The sequence below is a fragment of the Daktulosphaira vitifoliae genome, unplaced genomic scaffold (genome assembly GCF_025091365.1).
Source record: "Daktulosphaira vitifoliae isolate Bord-2020 unplaced genomic scaffold, ASM2509136v1 Scaffold_1, whole genome shotgun sequence".
NCBI lineage: Eukaryota > Metazoa > Arthropoda > Insecta > Hemiptera > Phylloxeridae > Daktulosphaira > Daktulosphaira vitifoliae.
Window position 1 is genome coordinate 18,147,395 of NW_026099572.1, and position 27,981 is coordinate 18,175,375.

The 27,981-nt window shown below is 24.5% G+C and overlaps 2 protein-coding genes and 1 long non-coding RNA gene across 6 annotated transcripts; 1 reads left to right on the top strand and 2 right to left on the bottom strand.

The window, feature by feature from the left end:
* Positions 1–355: 355 nt before the first annotated feature.
* On the bottom strand, positions 356–6,804 carry LOC126894463 (coiled-coil domain-containing protein 170). 4 transcript variants are annotated; one of them, XM_050665501.1, is made up of 16 exons: positions 6,727–6,804; positions 6,524–6,595; positions 5,174–5,272; positions 4,976–5,107; positions 4,565–4,858; positions 4,324–4,491; positions 3,931–4,075; positions 3,688–3,860; positions 3,426–3,626; positions 2,788–2,931; positions 2,634–2,705; positions 1,984–2,147; positions 1,806–1,914; positions 1,617–1,727; positions 1,365–1,490; positions 356–1,302 (listed from the first exon to the last, which is right to left on the bottom strand). In XM_050665501.1, exons 2-16 carry the CDS (start codon positions 6,581–6,583, stop codon positions 1,066–1,068), a joined length of 2,235 nt encoding a protein of 744 aa, XP_050521458.1. In that variant the 5' UTR covers positions 6,584–6,595; positions 6,727–6,804; the 3' UTR covers positions 356–1,065. The 4 variants fall into 4 exon arrangements, with proteins under 4 accessions (XP_050521458.1, XP_050521457.1, XP_050521461.1 ...); XM_050665500.1 differs by having other exon boundaries at positions 6,524–6,731; XM_050665504.1 differs by lacking the exons at positions 6,524–6,595; positions 6,727–6,804 and adding an exon at positions 5,516–5,653 and having other exon boundaries at positions 358–1,302.
* A 3,476-nt stretch (positions 6,805–10,280) lies between these two features.
* LOC126894472 (thyrostimulin beta-5 subunit) lies at positions 10,281–26,411 on the top strand. The gene is made up of 4 exons (XM_050665527.1): positions 10,281–10,414; positions 10,534–10,625; positions 24,615–24,840; positions 25,998–26,411. The coding sequence occupies exons 3-4, from the start codon at positions 24,622–24,624 to the stop codon at positions 26,232–26,234; spliced, it is 456 nt and encodes a 151-aa protein (XP_050521484.1). The 5' UTR covers positions 10,281–10,414; positions 10,534–10,625; positions 24,615–24,621; the 3' UTR covers positions 26,235–26,411.
* On the bottom strand, positions 25,999–26,683 carry LOC126894475 (uncharacterized). Its single transcript, XR_007701419.1, has 2 exons — positions 26,486–26,683; positions 25,999–26,230 (listed from the first exon to the last, which is right to left on the bottom strand). It is a non-coding gene; the product is annotated as an uncharacterized LOC126894475 (long non-coding RNA).
* Between the last annotated feature and the right edge of the window lie 1,298 nt (positions 26,684–27,981).

Below are 27,981 nucleotides of genomic sequence, written 5' to 3' on the forward strand. Positions count from 1 at the left end.
ATTTAAATAATTTTCTAAATCTTAGAATGTTATTATATCTTTTTGATTTAAACAATACTTAGCAAAATAGTTAAAACTTAAATGAAACTGTTTTAAGAATGATCAAAATTACAAAGTTAATTGCAATACATTGGAATAAGAGTTATATAATCACAAAGATAGAAATTAAATATTGATATGTTATGAATAAAATAATTATTTTTTTATATATATGTAAACTAAATAAAAAACTTTAGTTTCAAAACAAATTAAAATTAAAATGTATTTTAACTAATAATTTAAAAAATAATTACTATGTAATAAAAATAATAGGAAGTCCTACTATTATATGTATTGAGATTTCAATTTTTTTTTTTAATTCGTAATATATGTATTTAAATTACTAAAATAAATTGTATATAATACATAATAAATATATTCTACATAAAATATTAATAAAATCCGATGTTATAATGAATAATCAATGTTGCTTTTTTAAAAAACTTATTATAATTTTTTTTAATTTCTATTTTAAAAATTATTTTAATTATTTTTACATATAGTGCTTACTATATTTATTTATTTGGCCCATTAATTCCGGTGGCGACTTTTATACGACTGACTTTTAAATACATCGTGCGATATATTTATTAAAATTATAAAAAAAACAAGCATTTCACTTTCAAGGTTGTTGGTAGTTTCTAGTTTGTTTTGAATAGCATACAAATCAAAGAACTAGCTAGTTCTTTTATTTTTTACTAGCATAAAATGGTAACATTAATGCGAATACTTGAGCTTAAACAATGAACAATAACTTTATACGACACACTATGAACCCTATTCTTAAAGTATTCTATAACTAATACCAATGGTAACAGAATAACCGCGATGTTTAAATAACGTGTAATGACACCTTATAAATGGATTGCACCTGATACTATTATAAATAAATGCAAAATGAGTCACGAAAAAGCGTGTATATCGAATGTAAAAGGTTGAATTATATTCAAATAGCTTAACAGGAAGATGAAGTTTATTTAGATTATGACTAGGAGATGGGTTAAAGGTAAAAAGTTTCAATTTTTCTTAATGTCTCTTGTTATATGGATTGTTCAAAATTTCAAAGTCGTCCACAGTTGGATCTGAAGATTCGGATGGCGGCACAAGAGGATATATTGGAAGAGGGTCATCGTACCGCTTAGATAAAATAAAAAACTCTCTGTGAGCGGCAACTAGTTTTGAAATCTTCGACGTGACTTCATAATCAGTTGAAGATGTCTCCAACCCTAATAAATTGAGTATAGTTCGCCGAAAATCTTCTAGCTATGGGTTGAAAAATTCATCTTTCAGACTTTATTGATAACTGATTACACTAACTAACTTACAGTACTTTCCCGACGTTTTAATTCGCCGTGTTGGAACTTAACAGATGCTAGATCGTCTTGTAAGATACGTATACTATGCTCATTCAGTGTCTTATCTTGGTGTTGAGTTTCCGCACACGATTTCAACTAAAAACACATTTTATAGTTTTAATGTAATAAACCCAATAAATGAATTTATACTAAAATGCATTTACGCAATAATATACATTATGAAAAATAACCACATTTTTTAAATAATATAAATATTGTTACTTTTTCTTTTAATTCAATAACTTTTTTTGAAAAACGCATCCTTATCATTTCTGATTCAACTAGACGTTTTTCTAGATCTTCAATCTTCTTAGCTCTTTCTAACGAAGTTAACTAAAATTTAAAACAATGTTTCATAAATTTTTATTAACCATAAATTTTCACGATTAAAAATGTTTCAATTATTCTAACTTTGCAATCTCCGGCATCTGAAAGTTGAAGTTTCAAATCTTTAATTTGACTTTTGGATTCGGCCAGTTGTAATTGAGCCTTGTCCAATTGCTTTTGCAATTTTTTCGCTCTACGATACACATACATAAATACACTTGAACATTTTTAATAAATATATTGCGCGAATAGATAATCTTACCGTAAATTGGCTTCGTCTCTTTCACTCTCCAACAGAGTACGCATTTTTGTGCTTTCATCTTGAACGCTAATTTTTCGTCGTAACAAATCCAAATGAAGATCACGTCTTTGTAATTGGTCTCTTAAAGTTCGCACACGTCTCTGAAGTTGGTAAACGAGAGCACTCTATAATATAAATTAATTTTTAAAAGTTATTTACTAATATTACAATTTAAATTATTTGATTAATGATAACAAAGCTATAAGTGTCAAAAAATATTGTAACTTATCATAGAGAAATACAACTTAAGTGAAAAATACTACAACGACATAAAATATTTTTAAATATGATTTGCTCATCAGCCTACCTATTATATCATGAAATATACCTAAAACGCAGTGGTTATTTTGCGAATTTACAATAATAAAAATGAAAATAAATTTCGTAATGGATAAAGTAATCTGCTCGCCTGTCTAAGCTACGTACATAACATTAAAGAACTTACGAGACAACAATAATATTTAAGTGTCACTTTATTCTACTTAATCTCTTAACTAAGCATTTTACGGCTGATAATAAATTAGAATTTGCTGCAGTTGTTCATTATAGCTACGAATATAGTGTGGATAAAAGATATTAAATAAAATGATATTAATCGTTGTTTGAAATACTTCTCTGTAAGGGAAATCGTTATACAAACGATGCCTGACTAACGTTGTTGTATAAGGATAACCAAGCAGTAACTATTACCACGGAAAAAAATATTATATCATAAACGCCATAACCATTAATTATTTAGTTGAATAATTGATTTATAGATCATACCTTGTCGATATTTTTGTCATACTCGAGCTTAGCCAATTGTTCAGCTCTTAATAACAAAGATTCCGTATGGAGGTCAACTCCAACGTCTTTAGCTATTTGGTCCATATGCATTGCTCTCGATAATTTATCGAGAAATGTAACAAACTGAAAATAAAAATACACTATTTAAATTAAATGGACTAATATACTTGCATTTTTAATAAACAAATCATTATTTTATAATTTGTCAGTTTATTTGTATCATATTTAATCTTTTAGTTGAAGAAATGAATTGTAAATATTTATAATAGGACAATTCTGTGAATATTATTTTAAAGTAGATATTCAAATATGAATGTTTTAAGAAAGCAAAAAAAAATTTTAAATTACATTGGTGTCTTATCGTCGTTGATTAATTTAAAAGAAAAAAATCCTTCTTTATACAAATTTAAATATCAAAAAATCACAATGTGACTTATCAAGTTTTAATACAAATCAAAAATTAATTTTTATCATCCGGCACAAGTTGTGCCAGTTAAAAGGATTTTCTAATGGAATTGCCAATAAATTAGAATGAATAAACAAAAATTACCAATATTTGGTATCCTTTTGAAAAAATTCTGGCAAATGCATTATATACCATTTTAATTTTTACTTACAATGGTTTTATCATTACGTAAGTGTTCTTTTGACATTTCACATACATTAAGTTCACTTTCAACATTGTTAAGCCGTGTTTCTAAATTACGTTTTTCATCGGCTAATACGCGATTTTCTAACATCGCTTTATCTTGATCTATCTGCGAACGTTCTAGACGATCTGTTAGCTTAATTATTCTGTCCTTGGCCTCTTCGTGTAACTAAGCAATTTTAAAAAGATAGACATTCATTGTTTTTGGTATTTAGTTAACGACCAATTACTGTGTTTTTAGTTGAAAGTTCATTAATGATTCTTTTAACTGCATCCTTTACTGCTTTTTCAGTTGATTGAACGTATCCATCTACTGAAGATAAACATACCGCTAATGATTCTAAAAAATTCTGCATTTCAAATTGCAATTTTTGGCATTTTTCGTCATGTCCTCTCAAATCGGCTAAAATTGCAATATAACACTACATATTAGTTAAATGTGTTGTTTATTAATACGTGCAACAGATAATTACTTCGAAGCGATGAAATAGTAGCTTCTTGACTAGCCAAACTACTCGAAGTTATTCCCAAGCTTCTATTAGTAGCCATAAGTTTATCTTTTAATTCTGACAACTCCCTTTCCATTACTCTTTGTTGCATTTCTAAATGTTCCTTTTCCTGCATATCAAGTAAATTAAATATGATTACACTTATTTTTTGACCCATGCTTTACCCGTATTTAATATATAATAATTAAAGAGCAAATTTATTAATAAATACTTATAAATGAGCTTTAATGTAAATATTGTTAGACTATTTTAGAAAATATCCCAATGAAAATATTGTGAAAACCACTACCATCGATAAAATTAGAATTCGTTTAATTTTAATGATTTGGCTTTAATACAAAAAACATATTATCTGACTTGTTTAAGCTTTTCGATTTCGAGAATGTATCCAGCGGCTTGCCTCTGTAGATTTTCTTTATCCATCATCGCTCTTTCTAAATCATCTCGACATTTTCTTAATTCCATTTCTACGGAACTCAAACTTTCACTTGCATTAATATTTTTTCGTCGAAGTCTAGTCAACTCCTAATAATTATGACATTTTATTTCCAAAAATAATTTATTTTAATCAAAATAAAATTGATGAATTAATAAATACTTGGTGTAGCTCAGACACTTTTGATATAACTACATCTGTAGCAGCTGGTGAGTCAGAAGATAATGATTCATAGCCTATAGCCAACGAAGTTCTATGGACAAAATCTGCCATACTTCTTCTAGCCGAATCTCTTGCATTTTCAGCTTGAGTACAATTTAATTCCAATATATTTATTTTACGTTCCAATTCCGCACACTTTTCAGCATTATGCCGATTTTCTCTCAATAATGTTTCAGAAGACAATTCCACTCTACCTAAAGAAGTGCTCAATGATCTTTCTTGATCTTCTAACTCCTAATTTATAGACTTAATTATTAAAATTATAATCACAAATAATTATTTCAACCATACAACAACATGAAATAGTAAAATATTCAGAGGCATGTGTCTAGACATTCACTCGAGACTTACCTTTATTCTATTTCTTAGGCTAGCTATAATTGAATTTTGTCTAACTTGCTGTTCTTTTAACATTTCTGTTTCTGCTTCAAGTTCAGCTGTTCGTTGATCTCTTGATTTCAGTTGTCCTTTGGTATCTTGTAGCTAAACATAATGTTACACAGTAAAGCCATAAATTCATAATTTGATTATGTTGTTATAAATTCTTACTTCTGATACCAAACGATCTCTTTTGAATTGTAATGCAGCTAACTCACTTTTAAGTGTAGATATTATTTCGCGGCTACTCATTGAATCCTCAGAATCCATCTACATACAAATCAAGATATTAATTTTGCTACAAACTTTTTGAGTTTTTTATTTTTAAAAGTTATTACTGAGACCAAAATAAAGTGGATAGAAAAAAAATCAAAGAGTAAGTTTTTGTAAGTGGTTTTCTAAATCCATATAAATGGACTAGAATCACCAACACAATAACATCAGCTCATATAATTTATTTATACATAAATTAAAAATTAACAATAGATACATAGCAATTATTTTATAATTCACCTTTAAGAATTGTACTTAATCTTCGTTTTGTTTTCACTAGTCAAATTAATCTTTTTTATCAAAACAATAAGAAATACTACTAACTACTGTCAGTAAGTAAGCCGAATACTAAACAAAGCCACCAAGTGCGTAGTAACAAAATAGTGCGTGTATGAAAAACTCGATGGCATTTATCGATTTGTATGTCACATTTTATAAAAATACATAAACTTAGAGTTTACTTCGGAACTAGGTTAACAAAATATTTCCCAGACATTATACAATGATTAATTTTTAAAATTCAAGATCATAAAAATTATTATTTCATCAATCAAGTACAAGTAATTTTTTTTTTTACAAAAATTTAACTTGACCACATGTAGTTTACCAAATACCAAAAAAAAATCGTTCTAAATCAAAGTTTTTTTATTAAAAATCTTAAAAGCTTAATAAAAAAAAAATTTAATTAAAATATCATTGAATCTCTTTCATGACTAAAACCCCATTGAATATATTTTCATTTATAGTCCTTTAATTTTTTTTTGATTAAATATACCTATCGTTGCAAGATTATTTTAATACGCGTATTTGTAAAATTGTTATAATAGACCTTAATAGTCAACCTTGCGAAATATATTTAGCGTATCTACTGCCTGGTACCTAATAGGTCACTACTGTTTACAATTGTGCGTGTGTATTATAATAAACTTCAAAGAAAAAAACGCAAATATTGTAAACATAGGCAGTCATATAAATATTTGATATAATCAAATGTTTTTATCAATTTGATCATTGATATAATAAATCAATTGTCATCGCTTTGCATCCTATGATTAGAAAAAATGTAAATTAAGCTGCTCTCAGTCAACCATTAAAATTTAATGGTAAAACACTTATACTATTTAATTATATAAGTATTTTCAAAAATTAAAAAAAAAATTCCGACTATAAGCTAAAAGCTGTTTCCAGATGTTATATTTTCAATTTTTAATTAATATAAAATCTAAATTGATTAACTAATTCTATTACTTTCAAGCCACATAAGATGTCAAATATTTGCCAGTCTTCATCATTTGCTGATAGGGTCATCTCCTTGCTATTCTTTAAATGAGACACATCCATATAAATTAATTATGAATATTAATTATTCTTTCATCATTATTATTTTTATTTATAAAATTATAAGACAACTTAATATTTAATACGAACATAGTCTAAACTATTATGACTACCTTGCCTATTGATTCTCTAAGAGCTCAGTGCTAAAATAAAGGCTCCAATGACCCGACGCCTCGTGTGTGAACGTCATAAGCCTGTGCGTGTTCATAAACATACCTAAAGCAGGGTTATACTAAATATTTTTTATTTACAAACTTTTTAGATTATATTCTAGAAACGATCGTTACTGCTGCGGTTGATACAAGATTTATTTAACAATTTTTTCAGTGTAATTACTATTCCGCTCAGTTTTATCGCTGTATATTGATTAGAGATCTAAAGTTCATTAAAAAAATGTGTTTGTAGATAATTAATTGTTATTTTGAACCCCTTATTATGTATGTAATGAATGCTCCCTTGTTGATATTTATAGGATCGCTTTTCAGGGGATCACATTACAAAATCAGGATTAATGAATAATCTACACACGTTTGAGATGTATTTGAGTTGTTTAATGGTTTGAATGATATAGTGTGAGAATGTGAAATTATTTTTTTAGTGTCATTAAAAAGAAGATAAATTATTAAACCTAAAGAAACAACGTATTTTTTTACTTGATATGTATCATAACGCAATTTTACAAGTTTATCATCATTATAGATTTAGATTTAGATATTTGGTCTTATATCTAAATTATGTTCTTAAAATATTGAGTAAATTAATTGTCTGTACAGCAGCTTTACATATAGACAGGATGGACTCGGTACTAATCACATGTTTATATTTTTTCTCAAGATATCTAACTAGTGGACGTTATATATTTGATTAGATTATAAGATTATTTCCCAGATCATTACAAATTATATAATTTAAAGCCTAACTTAAAATATAACATTAGTAATTATTTTGCAATATTAAGGTTCAATCATGTATTTTATCTATATAATTAACTATAAATAGACATTAAAATGTACTATGAGCTATTACATTAATGACACATTACATATAATTTAATTAAACTTATTTAATGATAATATTATTAACGTTTTAATCGTTTAAAGCTTTACAATTTTATAAAAAGGTATTTTATTGGCTTACAAAAGTATTTATGGTAGAACTTTTTTTAAATTATCATTATTTTAATACTAGTAAGATTCAAAAAAAATTTTTTTCATTAAAAATGTGTCTATATTGGTATAATAATTAGTTACAAAATGTCACATTTTAGACATTTGATTGTAATTCTTAGATTAATCAATGTTTCATCTAATAGTTTTTTACGGCTAAAATAGATATGCACATATACATACCAAATAAAGTTCTATTGAACTACTCGTTAACGTTTCTTAACATTATCCTTGAACTCCATTTAAATGCTCTTGAAAGAATAAATAAATTAAACTTTATAATCGAAGTTATTCGGTCAAATTAAGTTGTGTTTATTACAATGTTATTATCATCAGTTAATATTTTATAAAATATATTTATTTAGTTATATTCGTAACTAGTTTTTACTCTGTACAAATTTAATACTAATTGTCTGTATTCGTATTATTTAGAACGGCAAGTTTAATTCACCAAAGTGCTATTAATTTATTTAAAATACCTCTTAAATTACAATATTAATAGGAGAAATTTTAGCATTTATAAAATTCTAATAGAAAATTTTGTAAACGAATTTTATGCCAAAAAAGTATTTTAATAATGCAATTACGTTGATTATTCATCGTTTGTCCTTTCAATACCTGTAAGTATTGATATATAATCACCAGGATGAAGATATTAAAACATTTCTAACAGTTAATTTAATTGTAGAAATATATTTTTCTAAGAAAATAAAATAATTTCATCAACATATTTTACTATCTTTTATAACTTTTCAAAATTTATACTTATATGGTATGTGAGTTATAATGATTCCTAGGAAATATATTTATTACCTAGTACGCATTTAATGAAATAATATTTTTTCTTCAACAATTATTATATCTTCATCGTTATACTTCCAAGTATAATAAGATTGTTTTAAGCTATTACATAGAAATATCATAAAAAATTTGTTATATATAATACAAAATTTATAGTATTTTTTTTTGTACCACTAAAATGTCACTAAACAAATGTCGAAGAGAGAAGATGTAGAGGAAGACCCAAAAAGAGATGGAAGGATGTAATTAAATGCGATATGAGGTCGTCTCATAAGTTCGAGATGATGTAAGAGATTATGTCAAGTGGGAATTTAGGATAAGGATGGCCGATACCAAGTAGTTGGGATAAAGAAGAGAAAAAAGAACAAGATCAGTAAAAACTTTTTAAACTGAGTAAATTAATGTTAAATGGCGCTATCTACTGATGATTATTATATACACGTTATATAGAGAGATCTATTTGTTGAATTCTATATTAATGTATATAGGCAAAACAACTATAGTTAGAATATTTAAAAAAAAACTAATATTAAGTATGTTTAAATTTTTATTCTTATTGTATATATTATCACCGTTGAACTTTTCCACTTTTCCACTGAACTTTTTTCTGGACAAAAATAGATTAATGTTTAAACAATAATAAAAAATGTTTATACAGACAAAAATATCAGTGAACAGAACTATTATGGTTTATTCAAAAATGATTAAAAGTACGAAACAGTTCAGTTTATGTTATGTTATATATAAACTAAGGAATCTTACTAGTTTCCTCTATAATAAGGTTGCATCAGGTCGACAGAATGTGCAATTTTTATTGAATCAATAAGGCAGAGCCGACCCCAAATAATTGGGATAGAGACTAAGGGGATGATGATATAAACTAGAGTATATAGTAAAAAAAAAACATGGTGTCACATTTATAATAATTATTTATGCAATTTAGTATTATTGTAAACAAAAAAAGACATTTAAAATATTTTCTTTTGTTTAAATGTATGACCATCACATCGTTGTCAAACAAAAGTTATAAAATACTTCCATTTAATTTGATAATTGATAATTTGTTTTCCTTTTGAAAATACAAAATGTATATGTATATACATATTTTTTTTAATAAAATAAAATTGTGATTTTTTTGTAAAAGTTACTAAAAAAAAGTTTTTCGCGTCGTTATTATTAACATAAATTTTAAGAATTAAAGAACAAGCAACATAATTTTTACATTATTTGTATTAATAATTTCAATAACATTCTCTTTAGGATATAAAATTATGTAAACAATAGAAAAATCTGAGTTTTTTTTCTACGATATTTAAAATTCCATGACAAGATTTGAGGATTACAATGCACTCGCATGAATTATTATTATCTAAAAGCACAATAATATATTAAATGTATTTGTATATATACACCGATAGACTAATAATGTATTTAGATAAAATGTTTAATGTATTAAGATAGTAGTGTGTATTAGTAATGATGATCGCGATGTGTGCGAAAATCAATGTTAAAGATGCAATATTGTTGAAAACAACCCGGGTAATTGTCATACAGTCTAATTTTGGAGATAACTGATCAAATTTTTATTATAGAAACCTGTTACGTATAAATTTTCTTGAAAAAAAAATTATACCTGACGGAAAATGATATGAATGCAGTGGCGATGTCCAATGAGATTCGAGAAAAGGCGCTCAACGCCGGCGGTGGTAGTGACGACTAACACAAAATGTTCAACACACACCCCTAAGGCCGGCGTGTGACGAGCACTAACTGTGGATTTTAGCTACTTACACATCGCTAATACATTTTGGTCTTTTCCGCGTCAACCGTTTCTGTAAGTCATTCTATCCTATTAAATGTTTTTTCGTTAAAACATCTTTCAAGCAATCATAATTCGGTTTTATTAACTATTCGTAGTTGGTTGTATTTTAAATGTTAAGCCTCTGTTTCTAGAATTTCAAATTATCAAACGGTCAGCAACTCGACGAATGGTACTTTAAAAAAATATTAAGTGGCTGTCTTCTCAATTCTAGCATTATTCACAGGTAAATATGTTCTAAGAAACATTATAAAAGTTAATTATAAAGATACACAATTTATATATTCGTTTTAGTTTAGTTTTATTGTTATCTAAGTAGATAGAAAGTTTTACCTTTTTTATAGTAAATCAAGATTATAATTGTATCACATAATGGTATTTAAATGAAAAATTGATTGAATACTCTACATTTTTAATTTTCGAATTTATAATTGTAAATTAAATGTCGAATATGAATTAAAATTTATGAAAATAATAAAAGCACATTTACATTAATTATATTAGACACAGAATATATCGAAATTTCAACATTTAAATATAATATTGTATGAATATTTTCAAATCATCATTATTTTTTAAACAGTAAATGATAAATATTCAGTTTAATAACCAAAGAAAAAAATTGAAAAGCTCAATGAAGATAATCGAGACTAGTTTACTTATTAATGAATAATCATGTTTGTAGTAAATACCTACTTACTTAATTAGTAAGGATTCAATACATTAATTAAAATAAATTTCATATTTTGAATATGTTTATTGAAATATAATAACTTTATTTATTTTTTAGTTTTACCTATTTTAACAATGAACAAAAATATGTGTAATATGTAACTTGCATCATACATAGACTTACTATTAGCCTTAATAACGCTATTAGAAACCTCATTTAGTAAGTTTTTGAATAGGATTTTTAATTAAAAAGCTTTAGTAAACACATCAACATAATTCATTTGCATGATACCCTTAATTCATTGTTTACTTATACTCAATAAAGATAATTGAGTGAAAAATAATTAATTTTTGTAAAATTATTTACTATTAATATGGGAGGGTAAAAATGAGCCTTTCTAAATAAATAAAGCGTTATTTTATGAATGAACTTGATGGAGAGTTAATTAAAACTCTAATTCATTTTATTAGAATATATTCAATGAACTTCTAAACTAACATTAATACAATTTTTATATTAAATATGTGTAAGTAAATAAATGAAATAACTAAATATAATAGTAAATTGATGAGATTAAATTAAGCATAAAGATTTTCGAAATTTAACTTGTGTAATGAATCATAAAAAAATCAAGATATTTAATGAGTAACATAAAACGGTTAACTGGGACGATGTAAATGGCAGAAAAACGTAATAAAAAAGTACGGTAAAAATTAAAGAACTGAAAAACAAAATAAAACTATAGTTCTATAATAAAAACTAAAAAATGAAAATAAACAGTTTAAAATAAAAATTATAAAATCTTAATACCGAAAATATTCATAAAAAACATTTCGTAAAGAACCTAAATGTTTCTCAATAAAAATACAGAGTGCCTATATTCGCTACAATAATATCAAGACAAAAAAATATAAAATGAGTTAAATATAGTATCATCTTTATTAGTAATATTTCAATTAGAAGTTATAACATTTGGCATCTATGTTGCTTCTGTTGTAATAAATAAAAATTATACATTTTATTAATTATAGTTAATGTTTTGCGAATTCCATTTGAAAGTAAAATGTAATAAAACTTATATAATTATTAATGACTACGTCTATCATAAATTAAATAAATAGAAGGACTTCCTTCCATTTTACAATTTTAAAGCAAAATATAAAAAATCGTATTTTAAAAATATTTCTAGAAACTTTACTGACATACTCTATAGATACATTAATGTATTTATAAGATCACAAAAAAATTTTTTTTTGCTTTGAGTATTCAAATATTTAATTAAACATTGTTATTTACCCAAATTTTCAATTCAAAGTTATAAATAATCCTATTAACTAACATATTAAAGTTAAAAAAACTGCATGATTGATTATCAGCATTGACTTCAATAATTTTATTTGTAAGTTTGAATATCATATTTTACTCTAATAATAATTAATTATATACAGGTACGTTTGCACTTATATAAAAGTTTTTTATTTGCTAGTCTTCAGTTATAAGAAAAAAACTTTTATTTCTTTAAACAAACTATTCCGATAAAACTTATATTTATATATATTTTTAATAAAGAATAAAAGATTTAATTACTAAACGCTTAGATTTTTCCTTTTCGTTAAAAATTATAACGAAAGGAAAATTATAAGCCTCAAAAGTATACTATCAAAGTTACTTTTTAATTGTTTATAACTTATAAACAATTAAAAATGTTTGGATTTTGCAACTTGTTGATAATTATGTAACATTTTGGTTTAATGAATAATTTGCCAACGTTTACTTGGAATTCATTAGTTATACGTAGTTAATAAATGAGTAGTGTTCATTAATATAATTTTTTAGTTCGATACATTGCTGAGAAGGTATTAATTTTACCATGGTATATTTATTTATTTATTTTTTTGTGTCTGTCTTTATTTTTTCTTAGCTTGTTCTCAACAATACATCAAAGGTCACAAATCGCATTTAGTTCGAAACATTACCCTTAAAACATGAAAATTTCTTTCTTTAAATTTTTTTACTTAACTTTTTTAAAAATGGTTGAATGAAAACAATTTTTTTTATAAATACGTTAAGTATTTCTTTTTCTGTAGATATATTTCTTTTGAAAATCTGATTCTTAACCTGAGCTTTGGGGAATTCTGGAAATACTCCGAGTTTTAAACATAAGTTTATGTTACATATTATATGTTTAAAGAAAATTTCCTGAAGACTTATCTTCTATATGTATAGGACCCCCGAAAATAAACATAATATATTATTTAGGTGTAAAAATTTCACGGTGTTTCATTTTGATATCATTTTTTATTTTAATTTTATTTATATTTTAGGTCAAACGATATAGTTAGTAATGGAGGCGGATAACACCATTTACAACAAATTAAAAAAAACATTTAAGTATTAGATATAAACATTTTTCAGTTTTTAATGTCAATCCAATAAGTATATTAAAAGTAATGGGGCTTCCCATTACAAAAGAAAAACTAATCAGCTAATTCTAGCTAATCAGAATAATCAAATAAATAAAGATAACATTCTCCCTATTTTTAATAAATCTTTACTTACATTTTTGATTCAGTTAGTCCATAAAGGTAACAAAATATACAAGTATAATTTTTTATGATTTCTCAGTGTATAATATTAGAGAAAATCAATTTTTTACTAAATTTAATTTCTATAGCATGTATTTATTAATATATTATAATCGTAGTTCATAGAACTAGTAATCAGAATATAATCAAGGAAATATGAGTTAATGTTGTTTTTAGAATAATCCAACAACTTCAAAAAATTAAATACTATAGATTTTCATGGAATTGTTTTTTATGATAATTGTATTATTAGTTAGATATTATCTGTATTTGTTCCAACTATGCGGCGTGCTCACTGTGCTTAGTTCTTTTTAATTAACTTTACGTTAATGAATGAAAATTTTTTTAGGTGAAAAATAAGTTTTATTTACTACACATACAATAAAATACATTATTTTGATATTAAACATTCTAATGCAGAGTTCAATACTTATCAGTTAAAAAATTATTCGTACCTAACATTACTTACGTTATCATTAAATATTTTAAACATTTTGGTTGTAATTTTAGTACTTAATTAATATGATTTTCTATACCTTTTTATGTATAAAGAGCATAGAGTATTTAATCATTTAAACATTAATACCTGGACATGTTCTGTATTATTAATTAGATAGTTACGTGTTCAAAAAGAATTCTATTTCAGTATGGTCTTCGTGAAGATAATAGTATTTAGTATTTTACGCAGATGCTTTGATGTCAAGCTTTGTTTATCCTATAGGATTAAATGTTCTTCATAAAGGTTTTTTTCTTATGCACTTAAATTCTTTCATGTAATATTTTATTTATAATGAACTAAAACACAAATTATGTATAAAGTGTCGGAAAATAGTATTATGTTAAGAATGAAATCATTAATTAAGTTAATTTAATGTTTTATGTTTTATTTTATGACAAATAATTTATCAGACTGATTAAATATCCGTAATAAAAACTATTATAAATCGTTCATTAGTTTAGATGTTTTATTAAAAAAATAATCCAAACCCTAGTGTATGATCTTAACATTTGGAACATCGTTTGTTTTATATGACCACTTGAATAGTAATCATATTATAATTCTTCGTTATTATTCGTGGAATGCTAATAAAGTAACAATGCAAAATATAGTTCGCTGTAGCTCTAATATGTATATACTAACAATTTATTGTGGCCAAATAAATCAGGAGTCAGAAAAGTTTTAAAAGGAAATTCCGGCGCCATTTTTTTACAATGTTGTTGTATTTAACGTATCGATTTGTACGGGATTATAATTGAATTCGAGGGTACAATATATCTTCAAATTGTGATTATAATTCAAAAATCATATGTCATATAATAATTTGTTTTTGTCCTAAAATCTATTATGAAACTCACACTTGTGAGTTGAAATTTTTTAATTTATAAGTAAAACTAAGTTGATACTTTAATGTAACAAATTAAATAATAGTTATTTATGATTTTATATAATAAAAATTATATTATATTTTAGTAGGGTTCTTTAAAGAAATATTTTTGGATATAGATATCGCAATATCGAAAAAAAATTGTTCTCGGTATAGAAAATAAATTATAATCAATAATTAAATTTAATATTTAATACTTTCACAATTTTTTTTTTATTTTCAAGAATACCGTTAAGTTACCATTGTTGTAAAAATAAAACTATGGTACATCAACCAAATCAGATAATGATATTAATATAAAAAATGTATACATAATAGTTGTATGTCATAACGATAATCAAATATTTTCAAATTACTTTTTATTATAAAGAAAAAAGTATTTTTCGTTACAGGACTTTATCATTATACAGATAGTTCAATAGTAAGGTTAATAAATAAATAAGTCACTTGTTAAAAACAATGAAAACATTAGAGACCCCTTTCTTACTTACTGAACAATCTATATATTGGTTATATTAAATGCATAAAATTATTCTTTATTGAATAATAGTATTATAGTTTCAGTGTTTTGGTTTAAGTAATAATAATAATGAAAATATTATAAGTGCTGTTGATATTTTTTTGTATTGCTTTGTCATGACTGAAAACAATTTTTTTTCTTTTCAAAAATAAAATTTTAACTTTTATTGAATAAAACATTATTATCGTCATCACTATCATCTAATAGGAATTCTTTTTTGAAGCACAATAATTTCATTCTATTTTTTAGATTGAATTTCAATCAGTTATTGCTGTATATTTTATAATTCTGAAATTTCATTTTCTAATTGTCCTCATACATTACTTTTTTAGTGTTTTATTAAAAATAGGGATAACAACAACGTCATAATAAAAAACGTAATTTAAGAATAGAATTTTGTATCAATAAATATCATTTTTCGTCTTATCTCGTTTTTATATTTCATAATATATTTTATTACAAAATATATTAACAAGATATTCAGGAACGGTTTTTGGCTTAATATCAAATATATATATTTTATAACAAAATGACCAAAATTCAAAATTTCCAAATTTTTTTTTTTTTGATTATTGTGATATTTCAAAAATAATGGATACTGTGGGAATAATGAAAAAAGTCGGCGATATTGTTGACAAACCTTACTTTTAAGTATGCAATGCTAATACCGCATTAAAAAAAAATATACGATTATATTTAGGCACATGTGTTATAATAATTCATAGTGTAAATATTAAATTAGTATTACCTTCATGTTAGTTTTCATTGTATTTTATTAATAAATAATTTTCTGATTTTTCAATATAGTACATTTACTTACGAAAACACATCAGTTGTTTTAATATGGGAAAATCTTGTTGTCAATTACAAAAGAAAATATTAAGCTTCACAATATAGATATCACGATTTTTTTAGAACATTTTACTTACACACATTTTTTTTAAGTGCATATGTTTTGATTAAAAATATTTGAATTATAATAAAAAGCATATTTTACTTTAACAAGCTACACATAAATCAGGATTTATATTACTTTATAAAAACAATGTATGAAAATATTTTTTATTTAAATAGATTTTCTCTTTAATCGGGGTAAATAACAATAAAATATCAAGTAAAATGAAAAATGTTGTAATCATAAAAACATACAAGCTAAAGTGCTTATTTTGAATGGATGTACTTAGAAATTATTTGTTCATATTAAACTTACTTACACTTGTGAAAAAAGTGCATAGTATTTTAAGAAAAATTGTATAAAAAACGTTCTAAAAAAATATAAATATAAAAATAGGTTCTATTTTTAAATTACTTACGTTTGTGCAATAATACGTCATAAAAACATGTCATAAGTCTACAGATTTTGGGATTTTATTAAAAAATTAAAGGATTTTGAGGAAATTTTTAGAAAAGCTTCTTTGAAAATTTAAGAGTAGCATATAAATAACAAACATAAAAAATAGTAATTAAGTATATTAGACTTCAGAGTTTCGTCTTAGGATATGATATACTTAAGAAATTTATTACTACTCTCTTCCAAAATACATCTTTACCATACATTTATTGGCTTAAAGTGTGGTTCTATTTCATATCTACCCCATCAGATTATAAATAAATATTTCAATAGACTTTTCAGTAAACGAACTTTTAAAAACATAAAAAAATTAATATAAACTATTAGGTGTCTTTTTCATTTAATAAATGTCGTTTTGTTTATATTCTTAGATTATTATAAATTAGTTTTAACAAGGAACGGGCTTGCTCAAAATGTGACATGGTTAGCAAGAGTGCAAATTGACTGGTCCTAGTTTTTATTAAAAATTAGGCTCAGGCAAATGCCAAAGTTTCCACCCCTCAAAAAACGTCCCTGATCAAAATTTATGTTAATATGGTACAATTTATTCAAGTAAATACTTTATAGGAGAAATAACTATTCATAAGGAAACCTAGTTAGGTTTTAATAAAATTTCATTAATTTATTCACCAAAAATACAAATAATAAAAAAACGTATATCGGGTGGAACAGAGCTAATAATTCTTATAACTCTTGATACAATTATCATTTCACTATCATTTTTTTTTTTATCATTAAAAAATGAATAAAATTATGTTTTTAACATAAACTAAGAATGCAAAAAATGACAGTGATAAAGTTATAAGAGTTGACAGTTCCACCATCAATTTATCAATTGATTTATTAAATAAATTTACAATATAGATTATTATATTATACAAATTTCTTAAAAAATAGTTGATTTTAATTTAAAAAAACCTTTCTTAGTTTTCTGTCATAGTTAAAGATCATTGTGTGTGTGTATATTTATATATCTATTTTAATAAGGTTATCTGTATTGTATGCTTTATTAATTAACTACATATTTAATAAAAATGCAAATAATACTTTAAACGTTGTTTATAAGAATTAATTCAAAATAAACTTTGGTTAAATTACTAAAATTAATTTAAAATATGTAGACTAATTAACACTTTGCAAATATCATAAACATGCCTATAAGTTGTAATGTTTTTTCAATTAGGCGACAAAATAAAATATTTTAATACAAAATTAATTAGTATAGGCATAATTATCTCAGTAATAAAATGCAGTTCATAAACTTTTTAACTTGAAATGAATAATAAAAATCAGTAAACTTTTAAACCTTTTAATATATTTTTGCTGCCTATTAAATTTCATTATCCCTGTCCTTAAAAAAGTAATTTCAATCGTAGTCTGAAAAAAAAAATTTTATTGTTGAATATATAACGACTATTATATAGAAAACAGATTTGTTTTTATATTCACTTAAGTTGTAAAATATATGATATAAAAACATAATATTAATTTCTCATTTAAAGATAAAACAGATATTAAATAATTTCTAATAATATACTTGACTAGAACTTAACAATCTTATTTTTTTAATTATATCTTATAACTTTTATTATTACGGTAAAAATAATTTCATCAGATTTGAACTTTTACGTTAATAAAAAGAAGTAAACCATTGCATCATTTAAGTTAATTGAGCTATTATAATACGCGAGATAAATAAAATTATACATCCATTGTATATAATTGTATATCCACTGATTTTATCGCATAATTTCCAAAGCAAAAAATCATGATTCGCTACAACTGTTTTTTATAAATATACAAGCGGGACTGTTTATTCTTTAAAAATGATTTCTTATCAAATAATTTACTGGGAGTTGTAGTAGTGTATAAACAACTTAACTTAAATATTACTGATATATTTGGTTATATATTAAATGCCTTTGTCAGTTTTTAAGTGGATGAAAGTGAAACTTTTGCTACTTAATCATTTGTAACAACAATTAGTATTTAAGTAAAGTAAATAATTTCATCACTATTGGAATTAATATAAGTCAGATTGTAACAGAGACAATGTTAATAGTTTTGTTTTTGGCAAGTGAAATTGTATGAATAATAGATTAATAAGATGCAAACTCACTTTAAATATTTTACATAAATTAATTGATAGAATACAGGAAATGTTCTGAAGTGTAATAACTTAAAAATGTGTCAAATTTTTATTTTTATATTAAATTTTCATGTTAACACATTATTCCGTTAAACACATTTTGTTTGACAAAATAATGGCTTTCAATTCACATAACTATTTTTGGAAATATTTAGTGTAATCAAAAAAAAAATTAGACACCATATTCTTCATTATTAAATCCGGCAGAAGGGCAAAGCCGCCAATATGTTTCTGGCGTAACTCGCCTAGGGTTCCCTTCTTTAAAAAGCGTCATATGTGTATAAGAAAAGCAAAAATAGTCTCTTCTACTAAAAATTATTTTTAAAAGGGCTCCGTGAAAAAGTTTTTGTATTTAATTTCAGAATATAATCGTTGTTTGAAATATTTTATGTTTTAATCTTTCAACTTTAGTTACAATTGTTTTAATATGATCTAAAACAACTGAAAACAGTATTATTATTAATTTTTATACACAGAGTGATTATGTTATTATTAGCTACTCGATTTATCTAAATTCAATAATTATTTAGGAAAAATTTTTCTTATTATTTTTTAATTTTATAAATTTATTTATTGACTATTAAGCATTTTATTAATTCATCCCTTATACGTTATAAGAGCGTCAACGTTATTATTTTTAATGACAACTTACATATTTTACTATAAAATAAAAAATGATCTAATTAAGAAATATATTTCGAAAGTTATAACTATTTCAAAATATACAATTAAGGTGAGGTGTGAATTATTTTATATTTATCATTACGTATTACTCTGACGTGCTTGTCTTCCACTTTATTTTCATAAAACTTTAATTACTTCCAAAGTACTAGTTCAAAAGTTAGTATCGACCAGTCATTTTTTTAATTAAACTATTTTTTAAACTTGTTAAATATGAATATTGCCATTAAAAAAATAAATAAAGTTAACACCCTTAAAAGGTATAAGTGATGAATTGAAAAAATATTCAATAATCGTAAAATCAAAAAATATATGACACAAAAAAATACCAAAAAAAATTTTCTTACCGTAATTATCATTTCAAGTAAAATCGGTATGCATTAATAAATATTTATGGAATACATCAGATTTACTTTTGGTGCATTAAAATATTCCCAACTGCGTAAGACGATTTATGAGAGACAACACGTAAAAACTTTTAGCTTTTAACAAGTTATTTTGAAATAATACTCTTATATTAACTACTGATTACTGAAATATAATGTTTATCATAACATTCTAAGAATATAAATTTAAAAAAAAAGTATACGTTGACTAACTACAGTAAAAATGTATGGAAAGTGTTATACGTTGAATTGGTTAGTTTTGATTTCTGTAGTTACATTTATTCTACTTTGGTTCTAAAATAATTTATTTCGCAGAGATTAATGTATACGTACCAAATCATTTTTTAATTCTTTTTTTTTTTCATATTAATTTATACAAACGTATCGGCAGTACGTGGTGTATCGGAATTGCATAAACGAATCGCTTTATAACTATGCCAAATAAAAAATATATTAGACATTTTAAAAGGCGACAACTTGTATAATATACAACATAACAATAATACTACACAAATGTTTCTTAATTAAATTAAACTGTTATTAAGGTAATACTATAATTTTTGTTTAGTTTTTATCTAAATTATTCTAATACTGTACTTTTTATTTTCTACAATATAACTTTATTTTAACTGTATACTTGTTAACGTTCTACAATGTAGAAATAATAATTGTATTAATGCGCAAAAAAGTAAATAGGCTTATAATTAAGTATAAATGTTAGATGTTTTAAAGTTCTAAAACAGAAAATTATCAGTTAAAATAACTTCAAGATTTTTTTTATACTATCGCTTATCTGTATCATACAAATGAATTATCATATAAATATATAATCACTTAATATTTATGATGTTAATTTCTAAGACAGTCTAAGATATCATTTTATTATATTATACATTAACGCTAAAACACTTTTAATGTTATTTATTTTGCTTTCAAATCCAAAAATAAATTACTAAGCAATAACACGTATACTAATTAAATTTCCAAATTTGTGATAAAAAGTTGATTTTTCATTTAATTTGCATTCATTCATTCAGCGTTTTTAATCTAATTTATAAGCAAATTATTATTATTTCGTATTTTCTTCTACGACAAGTGCTCAAACTTTTACATTTTGATAATAATTGTATACATTATTTTTATTGTCAAAATTTAGTATAAAAATTATATTTAAAAATAATTATTTGTGTATATACCCCTCGTTATTCAATCAATAGAACATTTCGATTATTAAAATAATACTAAATTACTTTAAATAAATTTTAACATTGCTAAATTTTCATATATTTAAAAAAAAGTAAATAATCATTTATCTGTTGATTGTTGCCGAAATTTAAACTACAGGAACAAACATTCAATATAATATATTGCAATTCCGATTTTTACTTGGCATTTCCATTTACTTACATTTTCATGACATGTATTATTATCATATTGTTTATAACCCAAATTTATGCATTGTTATTCTCGTTATGATGTATATTATGTACAGTAATCTATTTCTGTAATATAATTTATTTACACGCATATTTTCTCTCGTCAGATGCCTAGTTACTACAACCCCTGCAGTTAGCCAGAAATTCAATACCTTATACCTATACAGTTTCTATTTTATTATTGGTCATAAAAACAGTATCAAACTGCGTGATTTGAATAGCGGAAATAATCTAGTGTCAATTCAACTTTACATTTTATGGATTAGATTATATTGGAGATTTTCTTTTTTTTTTTACGTACTTACACAACTCAGTTTACTATTGAGATGGTAATCACTAAAACTGGTTATAACTAAATTTTCCATTAAACGAATTAAAGCAAATAAAAATAATTGACTACAAAAATATATTTACAGTCATTTGTTTATTAAAAAATAAACATTAAATTTTTGTTTATGTTTTATTATTCACGCATATAATTACAAGTTGAATCTAATTATCTTATTAAACATAAATATGATAATAATTATTATAATTTTGTTCAACTTATATCAGTTATAATGATATAACTACTCAGTTATACCCTTTTCAAAAGACAAATTAATTTGTGATTATTAAACATAATCAATAGATTTTTTTTTTTTGTTATATGATTTTTTTATACATATGTGATAAACTTCCCTAAACGGGATTTGAAAACTGTTTTGCATCTAAAAAATAATAAACATAATCAGGGTGATTTTTTTATAATAATCCACTAATTACATACAGTATAAAAAAAAACATTGATTTTGCTACCTTTAGTTACATATTATTATTAAATAATGCTTAGTAAAAGTATCAACTTTATTTTTTAAAACGGGAACATGTATTTTTAATTTAATAAATGTTTAAGATTTTAGTTTAACAATTGTGTTTTTTTTTCAATTAACTATCGACAATTATGTTTGCTGCATTATCAGTTGGTGTATTTATAAATGTTAACTCACAACAATATGCCTTTTTTCCATACTTAAAGCATATCTGTTGATAAAGTGATAATAGACAATAATTGCTGCGTGTATAATAAATCATATATATTATTTTAAAAATTTGAGATTTTAAAGTTTTATATCTAACAAACAAATAAAGTTATGTTAAAAACTCAAATACCATTACTATTTAAATAAAATTTTAAACATTTTATTAAATTGAAATTATATGTTCCTATTTGAAAAGAACAAAGTTGATACCCTTACAAGGCATAAGGGATAAGCATAAAAAGTAATACACAGCTAATAATATAGAATAATATGTAACTTAACGTATCCAAATGTTATTTTTTGAATAATTGAATAAGTTATGATAAAAAAATCACCTTGTACACCTAAATATAACTGAGGATTTGTGTAATGAATAGGTTTAAGTCATGTCTAATGAAAATTGCAGTTGCTGACGATGCAATTTCGTTAGGACCAATTTGTTTGATATCAAAAATCTTTAAATGAAAATAATTATGAAAATAAAATTTTATCAATTTACCATTATATGTGCCAGTATAAACTGGACTCTTAATCTTTTGACGAGTAGTCTTTAAACCCATTAACATCTAAGCTGGGTCGGTCATTAATATTTGACTCAGACAGAGGACTATGAAGCATTTGAAATGACCAAAAACCTTGGTAATGGCCGTCGAACTTTTTCTTAGCTTAACAAACGGATGAACCGATAGTCTTTTAATGGTATGTTTGTTTTGCATTGTTCCTCCTACGCAGTAGTCTATTTCAAAATAAGTGTATAGAAACCGTGAGAAAATTCACATTTGCCAGTGACTCTTAGCTCATCTTTCTTTACCGTCATTTACCAATTGTTCATATCTGTTGTTTTTAAAACTTATAGTCTTTTGGCTACTGATTGGGGACATTGTATCGTTATTTGTATGTTGCCAATCAAATATACTTTAAGTATAAAGTGAGACTAAGAAATTGTTTTTTTAGAAAATCTAAATTAAATATATAAATCAAAAAAAAGAAAGAGTTATGCATGTCATTAAAAAACATGGTTTATTAGAATAAAATTACTGTTTTTGTTTAGGGTTTTCATAACCTATATCGGATATTATTTTCTAGATTTATAATCAATATTACTGATGTAACTACATGCTGTGTTATTCTCTTATTTTCATGATCAATTGATAATAGATCCGGAGGCTTTGACCCTCTGTAAATTAATAAAAACTAATAATAAATAGTTAATAATAGAAATATTCTGGATGGGGTAATTTTCCAATTTGGGAATTCATCTTTACTCTAATCATTTGTGCGTACTGGTTTGGAACTATTGTGCAACTAAACCTTTCGGGCTAACAGATTCAAATAGGTTAAATTTGAGCTAGACTTCTCTCTTTATGAGTTTTAGTTGTATGCCTTCACATTACGATAGTCTCAAAAGAACCGAATCGTTCACCGGAACCGGCATGCGTAGGTGATCTCAAAAGTGATAATAAAAAATAACTAAAGCTGAATAATAAAATGTTTTGTTTAAAATATCTTCAGATTCATTCACGTGTTCAGTTGAATCCGAAATGTTAAAACTCAACTGACCATATTGATACATCTGAAAATATTTTAAAAAATGCAGCCATCTTCGAAAACATTAATACATTCATAATAAAATGCTTACAAACCGAGTACCGCGTAAAACAAGAATTCTAAAAAGAAGTCCAGGTAACCGGGATTTCCTTGAAAGCTGAATTAGGTGGTTGGGTTAACTCATAACCTTTATCCCTTGTCTCGCTACTACATATACTTCATTATTACGTTCACTCATTAATCAATTTGGCCCACTTAAATTATTTATCTACAGCTTTAATAATGAATTTAACTTTGGCATTACTGTGTTTTGTTGAAAAATAAAAAACTTATTTCAAATGTGCTTTTGAATCTTCAATCAAGCTTGAATATCTAAAAGTATAGATTTAAAATATAATTGAAAACATTGTTTTTTATTCACCAAGATAATTTGTTATTATTGTTAATTTTTAAAACTATAGGTTTTTATATTTTCTCAGTGATTAAATGATGTGCATTTATTTATGGTGTACATTGTTATCAATAATCGTATGGTCTTCTTCTGCTGTTGAGCAAAATGAGTTGTATGATGAAATTCAAACAAAAGAATTAGATTGTAACAGAAAACTATATTCTTTTCGAGTATCCAATACAGATATAAATGGTAGGACATGTTCCGACGAAATTGAAGTTATGTCATGTTGGGGACGATGCGATTCAAATGAGGTAAAAATTTCAGATTAATAGACATATATCTAATATTTGTACTAAATAGTATATTTAAGGTGATTGCAGATATATTGCACAATAACCAGTCCACTATTTTTGGAGATTCAATTTTTTAAAAAAAAGAATTTAATTACTGAACAAGATGTCCTGTGAAAATTTTTTTATGAATTAGTAAATAAAACAAACATATCTGATAATAAGAGTTATAATAAGAAATAACTCATACTTTTTGCTATGTTTTAACATAAAACAGTTTTATTTATTGTATCTCCAGGAATATTTTTTTCAAGTGGACTTTTCTGGTTATTATATTGCGCATTTAATTGAAATCCAGGTATTTATAGTAAAAGTGATCATTCTTTTGATTTTATTGAACAAAAAAAAAAATATATATATATACATATATATTTAAATAATATTTAAAATAAATGCTCTTTTAGGTAATTTATTTTACAGAATTTTTCGGATTATTTTTGAACAACAATTTAGTAATAATGTTTAAAATATCTTTCTAAAAAAAAGATCATATGTTTTATTATTGGACGTAAACATATTTCATTCGTGAGCTGCAATAGTATACCTACCTGAAGTAAGCTTTAACACAACAATCATATATTATAAATATGAAACCTCCAAGGAGCACTTAGTTATTGTTATTGTAGTACAGAATATAAGCTCAATACTTCAAAAAAATCAGGCTACATTTTTATTACCATGAGTATCCAGTACAATAAAATACTGTCACTGTATCTCAGCATAATTTGTTCTTAGAATACAACTTACAAGAAACCTTTTTGGCAACTTCAAAGTATCTTAAATTAATTAAATATATAAAACTTTGTATATAATCAAGCACTAGCAATCGACCATTTTAAAACACATTGTAATTATTGCGTGAACTACTCATTTTTTTGAAACGTCATCTTTGTTATCTTTTATTTTACATAATGCGTATATTTTGCCTAAAATATATTAACCTTGAACACTACCCAGATAGCTATTTTGAAAAACAATGTTAACAGGGAAGTAGGTATAAACAATTGTGTAAAAAAATATCCGAGAGTAAAAATTTTGTTTAATAACAAATTATAAATTTTTTTTAATGTTTAAAGTCTAATTTTTTGTAAAATACTTCCGAACTTTTTTGTCCAAAGGTATCTGATTGGCGATTTCCTTATAAACGTTCACACCATCCAGTTTGCATACACGGTGGCCGTAAATTAACTAAATATATCTTAAAAAACTGTGAACTGGGTGTTGAACCAGGAACAGAGGTGTACGTTTTTCAGCAAGCGACGTCATGCAAATGTCACGCATGCAAGTCTTCAGAAGCATCTTGTGAAGGATACAGATACAGAGATTTTCAATTTATACCGTCCAACGAGATCTAATTAAAAGAGAAATTCCTGGTTACAAACCATTATTATTTTATTATAACTTTTATATAATTTATTTAAAAGAAAAATTCCATAAAATCATTGTATTCTATGTAATAATAGTTATAATAATGTTAATGTTTTGAGTTGATAATTACTAATCTAATATACAAATAAAATGAAAATTTAAAAGCTATGTTTGAGTTTATTTTAATACTATAATTTATCAAAAATATATATATTACGAATTCAAAAATTGTTATTACTTTTGTAGTGCAATTTTAGAAATGGTCCTTGGATATCAATTTGAAACTTAAAATATTTATCTGAAGCGTTTAAATCGCCTTAAGACAACAGAAACATTTTTAGTAGTTTGTAAAACAAACTATATTGCTAGTAAAAAGATATTTTCTATATTGTGTGCATCGAGTGAAAATAAACTTATTACTGATTATAAAATAGGAAGTATGATAAAACTTTTTTTATGTGCAACTAAAGAAAAAGTACCACACATGTCAGTCAACAAACAATACCACAAGGTTAGGTTAGGGACAATTTTGATTGGCGTTTGCATACGTCATTTATCGTGTGCTTCTATTGTACATCTATGATGCGTTTTTATGCAGTTTCTTTATGCTCTATTGAAAATAATTAAAAATTTATATTTCAAATACTTGAAAGTAGAACAAACACAATGACATTATTAAGTATATTAATTTTATTGATATGACAAATTTCCTTTCGTTAGACATTTAGTTTACGTTGAAAATTGTGTTAGTGTGTAATTTATAATACGCCAACAACGATCTATGAACAAATTACATGCCATCCCTCAAGAAAGTGATATAGAAGATTAAACAACTTTATTACCCAATATATACATTGCACGTACATAATAAACCTGCACTTTATAAGTGTTTTTCAAAGTAAATAGACTCACCATTTTCGATACGTTTTATATTAACAAAATACTTTTATGATGCAGAAGTTAATCTTGAATAATATTCTTTAAAAACATTTGACAACCATAGTGTAGTTAGTATGAGGATGTGTGAGTTAAAGCTTTCATAAAGACATGTGTAGCCCCAAAATGTTTTGTCGGGAAAGACGGAGATAAAGCAATGCTGTATGGAAGTTTCCCCCAAGTCCGAAACTGAATATAAGACTGTAGTCCAATTAGACAAAATATTTAAAATACGCCTTTGATTGCAGGTAAAATATATGATTTTACTATTGTTTTCTTTTGAAAATTTAAGTATTATTATTTAAGTACTATTATTTAAGTAATAGAATATTTATTTTATTCATAGTTTTAATACTGAAATTAAATTATTATTTTTCTGTTTAATGAGCTCATACTGAATTATCCTTATAAATTTAGTTGACTATAATAAAATAAAGAGTATATTCCTAATTTAATTTATTGATTCAGTGAAAGTTGAAAATCTATCATAACAAATAAAAAATTCCGTAAAATATTATTATACCAATGGCATAACTAAGATTGTGTTTTGAAGAGTTATGATAAAAAAAAAACATAATCAATACCATGTAATTTTATCGTCTTGAATAATATGACACCATATTTTTCAGCAGTTACATCACTGAGACATAATTGTAAATTAGTTTATTTCTCGATTAACATCGTAGCAAACATTTATTTCAAGTTTTCATTTAAATAATTTTGATTCTACAACTTTAGTAACAAAATCTTTTACTATCAAATAGTCAGTATAAATTGCGTTGAACTAATTATCATTAA